Here is a 14209-nt window from a genome sequence, read left to right as displayed (position 1 = left end):
GAACGGCAAGAACCAGCTGAGACGTTTATTAAGAAACCAGAATTCGAATCTATTACATATTGCAACAACTCTAAATTTACATTGATACACACAACACATACACCTCGCGGTCATGTAAAATCTCTCATCGAGATGATCTAGCAAATGACCGTCTCCACCATACCTGGAAAGCTCTACTGAGATTAGGGCATTCTGTGCCCCTAGATGCAAAGCATCGAAACCATTCTTCGAATAAGATCTGCTGCTGATGAAGTGGAAGGGTGAGTAGGGCATGCCCCAAGTTCTCCTCCAGTATTCTCACATCGAGCCCTTTGGAGCACCTTTGGAGCCAGCCAAAGTCCATTAACATTGGTCTGAACCATCCATTGAACAATTGGCTCCTAAAGTCGCTGGGGCACTGGATTCTTCCTTTCCCCAGAGCGATGAACACGCTCGCTGATATCCGGCTTAGCTCGTATTTAAACATCGGTGATGCTTGCTCATGCATTCTGATGAGTTCGTCTTGCTTAGCCCACAACTCGACAAATTCTTCTGCCATATCATTATTTACAAGGATGTCAAAGAGCCAATTCAGATTCTCAGTTTGCTTACTGACCCTTTCAATCATCGGTTTACTATCCGAAGCTATCACTGCTTGGTCCGCATGCTTGATTGGTTCCGAGTCTTCCTTGAAAAGTTCCACCAGTGAGTTCAAACAGGAATGACAGATTTTGTAAAGGCTCCCTTTGTTTAGCCCAGACAAGTCCTTTTGATAGACCGAGCTCTTGCTTAGGAGACCACTGACCAAAGATTGCATCTCTTTTCTCGCACTGCTGTTGGTTCCACTGGTCACAGATTCAACGAGCTGCACTGTCAGGTCCTCCGAGCTGCTCCTGCATTGTTGTTCTAATCTTGCCAGCACATTTTTAGATATTGCTTCGTCGAAAGTGCATCTAGCAAAGACATTCTTCAGCTTCTCTTCCTCATTATCACTCCAAGGAACTGCTTCGATGTAATTCAAACATGATTGAATTCCTCTGTCAAACATAATAGAGGAGGACACCTGCAATTCAAAAGTCAAAACAGGATATCATTCATCAGATACATAACAGACACAATTCATATTGTGTCAGGAAGGAGAAAATAGATAAGAAGGAATGAACAAATATAGTACTATACATGTGCAGCGATGAAAAGTTCAGGTACTCTGTACTTGACATCTCACTGCTAATGCAACTGCTAATGGATGACACATGTGACACCGGATAAATGTATTTTGTCTAAGGTACAACTAAGTAGGAAAAATAACCTGCTCGGTGTACATAAATTAACAAATAATTTTAAGCCACAAAATTAGGCTATTATGCTAGTATGTCATTTTATGCTTTCTCAGAGTTTTAGACTTTTAGTGGCTTCTTGTTGACACATTATTAATGAGCTGATCTTCAGATCCTTAACTGCTTTAGCCATACAAATGTAAGAACTTTATTGCTCCATAATTAAACTTCACATAGGACCATAGGTCCATAACAATAGTCTTATATAAATTACGGAATGATTCATTTTTAAAATCAATCGAACCTAGATGCTTAAAAGCTCTACTGAACTATATAAATATTTGTTGCTAACATTTATTTGCTAATTTTTTGAGCTAACCAAAATGGACAGCTCATGAAACCTTAAGCTAGTTTCTTCTTTTGCCCATTTATTGGCAATAATAACGTCTAAGAAATGTGAGGTTGTCAATAAGGCTTGTAGATTAATATGCCATGTAGCAATTATGGAAAGTTCCCTTTTATTTTAAAAAGCCAATGAGTTTGTGAACCAAGATAAGCTCAAAAGCGCTGTTGAATTATAAGTTACAACATTGTCAGCAATAATATTAGTATATAAGTAAGTAATGTGAGGCTATCGGTAAGGCTTACTGTTAATGCCAGTTACAAGCACCCACATGGAGTAATCCCTACCATAACAGCTGCAGAGTTACAAGCACCCACATGGAGTGATCCCTACCATAACAGCTGCAGCTTCTATTCTAGCAACAGCTAAGTTGCATTTTCAGCACCAACTCAAATGATTTTGACACATCAAAGTGACAGATCCATTAGCTAATGACTAAAAGCACCACCTCCCGAAATGTATACTCGATTTTGATTGCTGCATTGGTCTAAGTCCAAGAGCAGCTACATCTATTGATGTCTACATGCTAACTAAATAGGTGAGCATGAACATCAAGGTTACAAATGTACACTGAATTTTGCTCAATGCAATCAATTGACCAATTAAAGCCAGCCATAAAATCCTGCAATGTGACTGGTATAAACATTACTTCAGCAGTCACACGGAAATGCTGGTCACATCACAAAATTGACCCGCACTGCCGGGAAACAAAGAGAAGGAAATGAAAGGGATGCATCTCACCTCGAGTACGCCTATCGCCCGTGACACGCCGGCCCTGGCAAGCCACCGCATGGAGTTGGGCTCGAACATGAGCTCCACCGCCTCATTGAACGCCTCCAAGTTCTCCACCCCATCCACCTCGATCCTCTTGCCCCCGCCGGCCCCTCGAGAGGCGGCCGGCACCATGTCGGCGAAGAAGGCGCTGCTCTCGCACAGCACCGTGGAGTCCAGCTCCATCACCACGCACCTCCCGTCCCTCCCCCGCAGGCACAACCTCAGATCCATCCCCCTCCCTTCCTCCTCCTCCCGCACCGCCACAAACGGGACCAGCGCCGCCTGCTCCCTCGGCACCTCCTCCTCGACGGACGCCGCAACCCCCACAGAAGGCGAGCCTTCGGGATCGATGGGGGACACGCGTCCCGGGGAGAGGATCCTGCGCGGGTCGATGAGGCCCGCGAGCTTGGACGACGGCGAGCTGTGGAACGACGGCGCCAACGGGGACTTGGGCGGGAGCTTCTGGACGCCTTCGCCTCCTGCGGCAGATGGGGGCGCCCGGTGCTCAGGGCTCTGCGGGACGCCGGCGAAAGAGCAGCACCAGCCGCGCGAGCGAGCGGCGGCGCGGCGGATGGTGTGGTGCGTCGCGTTCGCCATGGGGCGGGGGAGGCACCGCACGGAATGGGGATCTGGGGTTCGGATTGTTAGTGCTCGCCAGCTAGGGTTTGGACGCAGAGGAGGAGGTCGCGGCCATGGGGGATTTCGAGCTTGTGTGTGAGGAACTGAGGAGCTGCTGCTCCGGCGAAGCGGAGCGGGGGAAATAAATTGGCGCGGCGTGAAGTGAGCTAGGTGGTGGTCCCTTGGGCTCGGTGGGTCCCAGCTGTAGGCCACAGCGCTGTTGATGCGGTGCGTGCGTGTGGGGATACCAACCACCCTTCACTAGGGAACGAGATTGTGAAGTCAGGTTGACTTCAACAGCTGTCAACCATTGATTTGAGATAAAGAAGCTAAATTTGACATCACAGTATGGTGAACAGTAAAATACTACAACAGTAATTAATAGATTCGTTATAGTTATGTTGCTACAGTACCACTGTGTTACAGTATTTACCTTCGAAGACACTATTTATCCTCTCACAAAATACTGTTTCCCTCTAATTTCAGAGGAACCGGATCTCTTCACTAGATGTGGGAACAGTGGGAGATCCCTGCGATCACCGACGATGGGTCTGGCTCACGTCGTCCACTCGTGACACGCCACGTGGCGGTATGGGAGTGGGTGGTACTTGGCGGGCAAGGTGGTGTGATGAGATCCGTTGGCAGTTGCTGTCAGCTTTAGTGTTTTAGTGTACCTTGGTAGACTTTGCTCTAACACTATAGCAATGTTAGCATCAACGTGAGATCCATAACATTAAATAAAAAATTCTGCTTCCTCTCTCTTCCACGCATCCTCCATTCCCCTCTGTCTTGTTCTCTCTCCTGTGCAAGAACAAAGCAGAAATAATTTCTAGTCAATGACATCAGGTGCTAACATTTTCTCCATAGCACCACATGACCTAACGTATTGCACCATGTCTTTCTCTCTCCTCTAGCACCCTCGAAAACACAACGCAGTGGTACAACTACGCAGCCTGCACGTATGGTGTGGTACACGGTAGTGAAGTGATTTAACCGTGCCAACTCATTCAGAGGATGCCGGAGCCAGTTGATTGGAGTAGTATCATGATTTTATAGAGGTAATTATGCAAAAGTCAGAATAATGATCTAGTTAATAGGTAAATAGTTCTACTACATGTTAGGATGACACTTAATGGTGTTTGGTTAGGCTAAGGTTTTTAGTTTTGAGGTTGAAAAACTATCTGATGATTTTTTTATTGATTTTTTAATAAATTTTTAGCTTCTCAGCATATTAAAAGATAAAAAAAAACTCATTTTTACTATCTTATCAGTTTTTAGTTTATTTCTTTAGAAACCAGTTTTTTCAACTTTTTAAAATTTAACTTGTCAACAGTCTGTTTAGTTAGACTTATTCTCGCTTGCAATCCAACCAAACAGTGACTTATTCTCGCTTGCAATCTTTAGGCAATTTTCTTGGTCCTAAGAGCAGCTCCAGTGTATCGTCGAATCGAAGGGGTAACGTTCGGTTCGCTTCTACACGGTTCGTTTCCTCCAGTGTGAGCGGGTCCTACAGGCAAGTAAATAATATTTCCTTCTCTCTCTTTCCTCCTTCGCGCGGCTACGCTGAAGACTCCGCTCGTTCCTTTCGTTCCCCATCCTCTTCTCCTCCCCAATCGTCCTCTCAATTCCTCACCCATCCCAAACAAATCCGGCCATGCCTCCACGAAACTGGCCTCGGACCCGAGCTGTTGCTATGGAGGCGAGGTGGATCCGGACCTGGGCGCTCATTGCGGCTTCTTCGTGCGAGATCGAGTCTTGGGAGCCGTCCTCGCTACATCGCCATGCGAGCTCGTGGTAGCCGCGACAGGTCCCAGGTGCGCTTGTGTTGCGTCGCTGCGCGAGGATCAGGCTTGCTGTGCAGGGGAGGTGTCATCCCTTAAGCAGATATGGTCCACAAGGTGAGATTTAACCATTTGTTCAACCTATAGTTCAACTATGTTCCACCGTTAGTTGCAAATTTGCATAAAAATTACATGACCTGTGCTTCTTTGATTGCTATGTTACGACTGAGACGCGGACGCCGCGGAAGGGAGGGAGCAGTGCCGTAATTTCTTGGCTTGTTCGCAAGCCGGATCGCTTTGGCTTGTTCCCTACCTGTATACTTCTCTCTGGAACGTGCTGGTGTTCCCTACTTTGGTATAAAGGTCTGCTGTACTTATAGTTCTTCCTGTTTTAATTGACCCTAAAGTATTGTGTAAGTAAAAAAAGATAGCATCTAAGTACATATTTTTCTTCATAAAAATTAAAAGTATAATTACGCTGTATTATATGAAAGAACTACATTATTCAGTACATGAAAAACAGGACTAATGGATACATAAAAACTAGTGTTCAGGTTATTGCTCAAGTTGGTTATCTCCAAATTTTTGCCATATATGCTCAACCAAGTCATCCTTGAGTCGACGATGCATCACTCGATCCCGAATAGCCACGCCAGTCTCGAGTACCCTAGAAAATCCATGAATTGGACCTTGTCCAAATCCATTCAATGGTGCGGGAGCGCTCCCCTGCTCATAGTCATAGTCATGGCGACCCTCATAAGAGTCCCTCTCATCCTCGACGATCATATTATGCAATATAATGCAAGCATACTGTCGGAGAGTGAACTCCTGTCGCAGGGATCCCGAGAGACCCCTTTTTAGAGATTCGGCCGGGGGGATGATCCTAGAAAAGCTTGCACGGGAAATGAGCGGAAAAGGAAATAAAATGCGATGGCTTGCGGGGACACCGGGTTTTTGGACAGGTTCGGGCCGCGCGGAGGCGTAACACCATACTCCTGTATGAGTGTTATATCTATCCTTGAAGGAGATCCTTCAAGGGTATATCTGGTTCTCGAGGGAGAGCTGTTTACAAAGAGCAGGAGGCTCTTATGTTCTAGCTAGCTGGTTTCTTGATTGTCTTGTGATCGGGGGTGGTGATTTCCTGTTCTTCGACTGACCTCTTGTTTTTCTCTTGTCCTCCTCTTTTTTGTTGTTCGTCTCTCCGTCCTCTTCTTGGTGCCCCCCTTCTTTTCCTTTTATAGATGCGCCGACCTCGACATATCCTGAATGGGAAAGAGGGGATGCCAATGCCCAGGTGCCACGGAGAAAGGCCTAATCATCTCATTTTGGCGAAGTGACAGGGGCGGTGGAGGAAGGCGGCGCGCATTCGACCACTAGCCGCTGCGGAAGCTTCGGGGTGCCACAAAAAAAAAAAGGCCCACCGGACAGCCTCAGAGGTGCCCGGTGCGCCCACTCTGTCTTGTTCTCCTGCCAGGGCAGGGTGGCAGGCCGAGTGCTTCGATTCTGGTAACGTTATCCCGAGGTGCGCAAGTGGAAACGGGACGGGACCCGTGCATTTAATGAACCCACGCCCCCCAGCCAGGGCATGGCCGGGTCTGACACTGGGGCGTGGGCAGCCGAGAATGTCAGGATGTCAGAATGCCAGGCCACGCGCGCCTATTAAATGCGGCATCGGGCCCTTGACTGGATGACACTCTGGCGACGGGGCCCTTTGAGTCTTTGAACGATCTTGCGCGAACCTTCTGGGGACCGAGTCCCCGGGGGCTGCCACGTGCAGCCCCGAGCACTATTTCCCGAGCATCTTGGGGGGACCTTCGGGGCACCGAGTCCTCGGGGGCTGCCACGTGCAGCCCCGAGCACCCTCTCCCGAGTACTTCAATGAGACCTTCGGGGCACCGAGTCCTCGCGGGCTGCCACGTGCAGCCCCGAGCACCCTCTCCCGAGTACTTGAGTGAGACCTTCGGGGCACCGAGTCCTCGCGGGCTGCCACGTGCAGCCCCGAGCACCCTCTCCCGAGCACTTTAGAGGGACCTTCGGGGCACCGAGTCCTCGGGGGCTGCCACGCGCAGCCCCGAGCACCCTCTCCCGAGTACTTGAGTGAGACCTTCGGGGCACCGAGTCCTCGCGGGCTGCCACGTGCAGCCCCGAGCACCCTCTCCCGAGTACTTGAGTGAGACCTTCGGGGCACCGAGTCCTCGCGGGCTGCCACGTGCAGCCCCGAGCACCCTCTCCCGAGCACTTTAGAGGGACCTTCGGGGCACCGAGTCCTCGGGGGCTGCCACGCGCAGCCCCGAGCACCCTCTCCCGAGTCTCTGCTTTTACCTTGCAGGGTGGTGATATGTGGTGGGCGGCCGGTTTGGCCTCGGGACTTAGGGACCCCTGGTTCTAAACACACCGACAGTAGCCCCCGGGCCCGTTTGGCAGCCGATGGGACAGAGACTGCGAATGGGCCCTTCGTCGCGACCGAGGTCAAGGCGGGCCGAATGCCACGCGGCAAGCTTTCCGGAGGTGGCCCCTGCGGTTTCTAGACATCAAGCAGACCCCAACGGGCAAATGAGTGGACGCGTGTCCATACAACTTCCGAGGGGTGTGATAATCATACGGGCGGCCCGTGCGGTTGCCGCGCAGATCGAGGAAAATACGCCTGGCAAAATGCTGACATCATGCAAGTGCTGGAGACTTACGGCATCCAGATGGCGCACCTGAGCCCCAACTCCGTCGTGGCGCTGGCGGTCTTCGCCCATCTCTGCGAAATGTTCGTGGGGGTGGTGCCGTCGGCGACGCTGCTTCGCCATTTCTTCGTCCTTCGACCGGTGGGGAAGAAGAGGGGGCACTCCACGGCGGATGTTGCGGGGTGCTGCAACCTTCGGCTTCGGGAAGGCCTGGGGGACCAATATATCCCCCAGGTGGTGCGCAGCAAGTGGGAGGAGTGGCGACGGGACTGGTTCTTCGTCGACACCGACCCCCACGAGCGGCTCGAACTGCCAGAGAAGGCGGCGGAACCTCGGCGATTGACGTGGGAGGCGCCGCCGCCAGAAGATGCGAGGCTAAAGCCGGTGCTGGAGCGCATCCTGGAGCTGCGCGAGTCCGGGCTAACCTCCGTTATGGTGGTCGCGGACTTCCTGCGACGTCGACTGGCGCCCTTGCGGGAGCGGGCCCGGCCAAGCTGGTTCTACACCGGGCCGGAGGACATCACCAGGACCCAGATCGGCGCGAGCTGGGATCTGGGGCAGGCGGAGCTGCGAGGGATGATCCGAGTGATCACCGGGTCGGAGGACATGAGCCGGGCGGAGCTTCCGTGGCCGGAGATGGCGCTCTGCGCCAATCCCGACCGGGTGGCTATCCTGAAGCGGCTGCCGGAGTTCGACGCCCAAGGGCCCGTGGACCGGCCAAGAAGCCGGAGTCCCGAGGCCTCCGAACTCCCCGGGCTGGAAGATCTCCTGGGCGAGGAGGGCGTTGGCAGCGCGGCGCAGGCCGGCGACGGGGCTGCCGCAACCAGCAGCCGCCGCGCCGGAGAAGAGGCTGCCCCCGAAGCTGCCGCGGAGTCGACGCCGGGAGACCGGGGAAAAAGACCCCGGAATTTGATCCTGCCGCCGGAGTCTCCGCCGTCGCCGACGGCAGCGGCGGCGTTAACGGTGCTGGAGCCGCGCCTGGTGCGGATGGGGCCCGCGCCGACGCCTGCGACCACGCCGGCGACCTGCACGGCGGAGTCCGAGACTCGGGCGGCGGCACCCGAGGCCCGTGCTGTGGCCCAGCCGAGCCCCCAGCGGAAGAGGCGGCGGGAGGGGTCCGGACCGACGTCACCGGACCCGGACGTCCGGCTCCCAGCGGCCAAGTGGCGATATCGGTGAGTTATTTCTCTTGCTTTCCCATGGGTATTTTCGGCCCGAACTAAGTTTTGACTCTTTTACTTGTCTCCCGTAGGCCGGCCGCAGCCGTTGCGGCGTCGGAGAAGGAGCAGGCGCCAAGGGCGGAGCCGAACCTGCCCGCCGCGCCAGCGCAGGCAAGTGTAGGAACGGCGGAGGCGCCGATTGACGTGGAGGCGTCAATCGACGGGGCGGCTGTGGGGAGAGAGGTAGTGGCGGCGACTACGGAAACGGCGCCGGCGGAGCCTACCCCGGGCGCGGAGAGCCCGGGGCGGAGAACAGTGGAGGCGGATGCCTCGTCGGGACCGGTGGCCAAGGCGGCTGATGCAGGAGCGCAGCCGCCGTCCGAGGCCTTGGTTCCGGAGGAGCCTACCCCGGTCAGTCAGAGCCCGGGGCGGATGGCGGCGCAGGGCCCGGCGGAGAGCTTGGCCCCCCTGGAGGGATCCGGCGGAGAAGCCCGGGAGCCCTCGGCGCTCGCGGTGCCCGGCCGGCCTACCGATCCCTTCTCGGCCGCCATTGAAGGCGTCCGAGCTGCCGTCGAGCAGTTGGGCGCGGCGGTGGATGCCAAGGAGGGGGAGCTCGAAGCCGAGCGCGCCCGCCTGGCACTGGAGAGGGCGCAGCTGGCCGGCGCCCGAGAGGAGGCCCGTGCGGCAACCGTGCGGGAGCAAAAACTCCTTGATGACATCCGCGCGGGAGCCGCGCGGGAACTTGAAGACGCCGCCCGCCTGGCCGAGGCGTCGAGGCGGCAGGCTGCCGATGCCCTTGCCAGGATGGGGCAGGCGCAGGTGAGGGAGGCGGCGGTCACGTCCCGGGAGCGGCTTGCAGAGGAGCGGCAGGCCGAGCTGGCCCGCCGAGAGGGCGCGGTCGAGAAGACGCGCGCCGACCTCCAGCGCTGGGAAGACGACCTCCAGAGGATCAGAGGAGAAATCAAGCGCTGGGAAGAAGACGTCTCCATCCGGGAAGTGGACAACGCGCTGTCTGCGTCTGACCTCGGAGCCCGGGAGGACTCGGTGGTCCAGCAGGAGGAGGCGCTGGCCCGGCGGGAGAGTGAGCTGAGTCGCCGGGAAGGCGAGCTGAGTCGCCGGGAAGGCGAGGCAGCTGCCGCGGCGGTCGCCGCGGCTACCAGGGCGGAAGAGAATGCGAAACACGAGGCGGAACTGACCGCCCGTGAACAAGCCCTGTCCGAGGTGGTGGCCAAGGCGAAGCAGGATGCTGCCCCTGCCGCAGCTGGCGGTTCTTCTGGTCCGGCCGGGGACCAGGGACTTGAGGCACAGCTGCGGGTCGCCAAGGAGAAGCTCGAGGCGGCCTTCGTCTCGCGGGTTAACCTGGTGCAGATGCTGGAGGATATACTCCGGCGGATGCGACGGGCCATGGAGAAAGGCGGCCTTGGGCGGCTTGTCGGCGACACGAAGGGCGACGGCCCCGCACGGCAAGTGCTGGAGCTGCAGCAAGTCTGCGAGCGCCTCGAGACCCTGCCCTGGGCAGTCCAGGAGCTCGCTGCCCGGGAGGGACGTGGCCTGGCTCATGCCGTGGCTGAGCATGTCCTGGCCTGCTACCGAAGCAGGGACCCGAACTTCCCGCTGGAGCCGGCGCGGGAGGGAGTGGTCGAGGCTGAGGAGGAGGCCGCCCGGGCAGCGGTTAGCAGTACCGCCTCTGCGGTGGCGGCCGGCTTCAGGCGGGAGGTGCCACCATCGCCAGCCCCCGGGGACGACTCAGAAGACTCAGCCGACGCCTCTGCCGCAGACTAGGCCGTCGGCGCCCTTATCTTTTTTGTTGCAGATGTAGGAGTGAACCTTTAGAAAAAGCTTTGTCCAGGTCTTGCGAATATAATGGCAGCTTTTCCTTGGGCTCGAAACTCCAATTTCTTTTGTATGCTTGAGGTTTCTTTCCGGCGCTCTGTCTGGAAGTCCCGAGGAGTACTCAGTCGGGCCGCTCCCGACCTTTCCATCCCCGAAAAACGAAGTAGTTGTAGTCGCTGGTGTGTGTTGGCGCAGCCAGCTTTTAAGCTCTCGTGAGTCCGCACTGCCTAGCTTAAGAAACAAAGACATAGACTCCTTGCTCGGGAGATAGAACAGCCCTGTCCGGAACACGCCGTGCCCTGTGAACACCTTTTCGCCTTGCGACCACTCAGCCGGTAGATGGGAGACGCGTGCGAGCGAGAATGTGACCAAGAGTCCTCGCGGTCCGGTGGTGCCCGGGCTCAAGAAAGGGCCAGACCGAGTACTGACAGCCTGCCCCCAAGGCCTGAGCTCCGGACTACTCGAGCAGCTCGAGTGATAGGATTACCCAGGGCACCTGAGGACTCGGTAGTGCTCGGGGTCCTTAAGAGCGGACCGACCACCACGACCACCACGAAGGGCTTCGGTCGAACGTTATCGCACGCACGGTACTCCTTTCTACGAACCGCTCTGTCGTTCTAGAAAAAGGCCGACACGCGGCAGGGTTTGTTCACGGGCCAGGAGACCACCTCACCGAGCAGATTAAAGTGCGAGAGCCCCCGAGAATGACTCGGGAACATAAAGTTACTGAAAGCAGATTTGTTTGAATATAACCACTCACCGGGCAGCCGTCGGCCTTCCGGCCAGCCGACCCGGAAGGGGTTGATTCCGAGCCCGGGGGCCCGGGAACTTGATCCTTTCAACGGAGCGCCCGACCGCCCATGGGCATACGAGGCTCCTAGGGTCGGGTGATCTCGACCACCCAAGCCTAGGCGGTAGGACCACCCGAAGAACCCTGGGGGCCGACCAGAGACCGGGGCATTGAAGCCCTCGCGGCCGAGTCTGCTTGTGATTGCTGTCCTGTGACTTGATAGAGAAAATGTAGAATTTCTTTGTCTGGTGCGCTCTGTTAGTGCGGTACTTGCCTTAGACTGCTCTTGTTTTTTCGACCCGAGACCTCTCGAATACCCGAACCGGAAGACAAGGGCGGTCAGAGGCATAACCTAGAGGTCCTATGGTTCGGTGGCGCCCGGGTATGACAGGCCAGACCGAGCACCGACAGCTCGCTCCGGGGGCCTGAGCTCCGGCCTACTCGAGCAGCTCGAGTGATGGGATTACCCAGAGCGCCCCGAAACTCGGTTAGTACCCGGGAGCCCGTTACGACACCGAATACCACTGCCTACCATGTCGGACGTAAGTCAGTGGCGACTGCCCGCATGTATACCGATTGGGATTCTTTTATCAATGGGAAAAAACGAGAGAGCGAACTTTTTCTCGCACAACCGAGCACCTCACCAGACAGGTTAAACATAGGGAATCCAGAGAAATAATTTGCCATAGTGATTGCTTTATTAAAATACTGAATGTACGATATTTACAAGGTTGGGCGACAGCGATTTACCATACGGGGCGAAGCCTCCAGATTGCTCGGGCGAGGAGAAGCCCCCGGCCTTATCAACCTGAACCGCGAGCTTGACCATCTACGGGTAGAAGCGTCGGAGATGCTCGATGTTCCACGGATTCGGGAGTGGCAGCCCCCGAGGACTCTCGACCTGTACCTGGCGGCGAGCGGTGCCGACCAAAGCGGCGATGTCTTGCATCCACCGGCCTTCCGGAGTGTTTGGCGTGGCCTGAATGGGAGGGTGCCTGAGGAGGGCTTGCGCTGCAAGCAAGGCGCTCCCTGGGCTGGCCTCACTAAAAGCGAGCCTGCGCCGGGGCGGCGCCCGACGTGATCCAGAGGCGGGCCTAGCGGCCGGGGCCCTGACCATCTGCTGGGGGTCAGAGAGCACGCCGGCAGCGGCGGCGCTGATGGGCCCAGCGCCCTGATCCCCTTGGGCGGGAAAAACCTCTTGGCCGTGGGGCGGCGTTCCGTTACTGGAAGTGGAGCCGGAACACTGGAGACGATGCCCACCGGCCATCTTTTCCTGTGGAGAAAAAAGGGAAACAAACAATCTAGGGATATTCCCCCCTACCTGGCGCGCCAGCTGTCGGAGAGTGAACTCCTGTCGCAGGGATCCCGAGAGACCCCTTTTTAGAGATTCGGCCGGGGGGATGATCCTAGAAAAGCTTGCACGGGAAATGAGCGGAAAAGGAAATAAAATGCGATGGCTTGCGGGGACACCGGGTTTTTGGACAGGTTCGGGCCGCGCGGAGGCGTAACACCCTACTCCTGTATGAGTGTTATATCTATCCTTGAAGGAGATCCTTCAAGGGTATATCTGGTTCTCGAGGGAGAGCTGTTTACAAAGAGCAGGAGGCTCTTATGTTCTAGCTAGCTGGTTTCTTGATTGTCTTGTGATCGGGGGTGGTGATTTCCTGTTCTTCGACTGACCTCTTGTTTTTCTCTTGTCCTCCTCTTTTTTGTTGTTCGTCTCTCCGTCCTCTTCTTGGTGCCCCCCTTCTTTTCCTTTTATAGATGCGCCGACCTCGACATATCCTGAATGGGAAAGAGGGGATGCCAATGCCCAGGTGCCACGGAGAAAGGCCTAATCATCTCATTTTGGCGAAGTGACAGGGGCGGTGGAGGAAGGCGGCGCGCATTCGACCACTAGCCGCTGCGGAAGCTTCGGGGTGCCACAAAAAAAAAAAGGCCCACCGGACAGCCTCAGAGGTGCCCGGTGCGCCCACTCTGTCTTGTTCTCCTGCCAGGGCAGGGTGGCAGGCCGAGTGCTTCGATTCTGGTAACGTTATCCCGAGGTGCGCAAGTGGAAACGGGACGGGACCCGTGCATTTAATGAACCCACGCCCCCCAGCCAGGGCATGGCCGGGTCTGACACTGGGGCGTGGGCAGCCGAGAATGTCAGGATGTCAGAATGCCAGGCCACGCGCGCCTATTAAATGCGGCATCGGGCCCTTGACTGGATGACACTCTGGCGACGGGGCCCTTTGAGTCTTTGAACGATCTTGCGCGAACCTTCTGGGGACCGAGTCCCCGGGGGCTGCCACGTGCAGCCCCGAGCACTATTTCCCGAGCATCTTGGGGGGACCTTCGGGGCACCGAGTCCTCGGGGGCTGCCACGTGCAGCCCCGAGCACCCTCTCCCGAGTACTTCAGTGAGACCTTCGGGGCACCGAGTCCTCGCGGGCTGCCACGTGCAGCCCCGAGCACCCTCTCCCGAGTACTTGAGTGAGACCTTCGGGGCACCGAGTCCTCGCGGGCTGCCACGTGCAGCCCCGAGCACCCTCTCCCGAGCACTTTAGAGGGACCTTCGGGGCACCGAGTCCTCGGGGGCTGCCACGCGCAGCCCCGAGCACCCTCTCCCGAGTACTTGAGTGAGACCTTCGGGGCACCGAGTCCTCGCGGGCTGCCACGTGCAGCCCCGAGCACCCTCTCCCGAGTACTTGAGTGAGACCTTCGAGGCACCGAGTCCTCGCGGGCTGCCACGTGCAGCCCCGAGCACCCTCTCCCGAGCACTTTAGAGGGACCTTCGGGGCACCGAGTCCTCGGGGGCTGCCACGCGCAGCCCCGAGCACCCTCTCCCGAGTCTCTGCTTTTACCTTGCAGGGTGGTGATATGTGGTGGGCGGCCGGTTTGGCCTCGGGACTTAGGGACCCCTGGTTCTAAACACACCGAC

General features: G+C 56.3%; 1 protein-coding gene across 1 annotated transcript; it reads right to left on the bottom strand.

The window, feature by feature from the left end:
* LOC133915043 (BTB/POZ domain-containing protein At2g13690-like) lies at nucleotides 1-3294 on the bottom strand. Its single transcript, XM_062358044.1, has 2 exons — nucleotides 2401-3294; nucleotides 1-1042 (listed from the first exon to the last, which is right to left on the bottom strand). Exons 1-2 carry the CDS (start codon nucleotides 3028-3030, stop codon nucleotides 125-127), a joined length of 1548 nt encoding a protein of 515 aa, XP_062214028.1. The 5' UTR covers nucleotides 3031-3294; the 3' UTR covers nucleotides 1-124.
* Between the last annotated feature and the right edge of the window lie 10915 nt (nucleotides 3295-14209).

This window comes from Phragmites australis, chromosome 4, assembly GCF_958298935.1.
Source record: "Phragmites australis chromosome 4, lpPhrAust1.1, whole genome shotgun sequence".
Taxonomy (NCBI): Eukaryota; Viridiplantae; Streptophyta; class Magnoliopsida; order Poales; family Poaceae; genus Phragmites; species Phragmites australis.
This window is presented reverse-complemented; position numbering and strand designations above follow the sequence as displayed.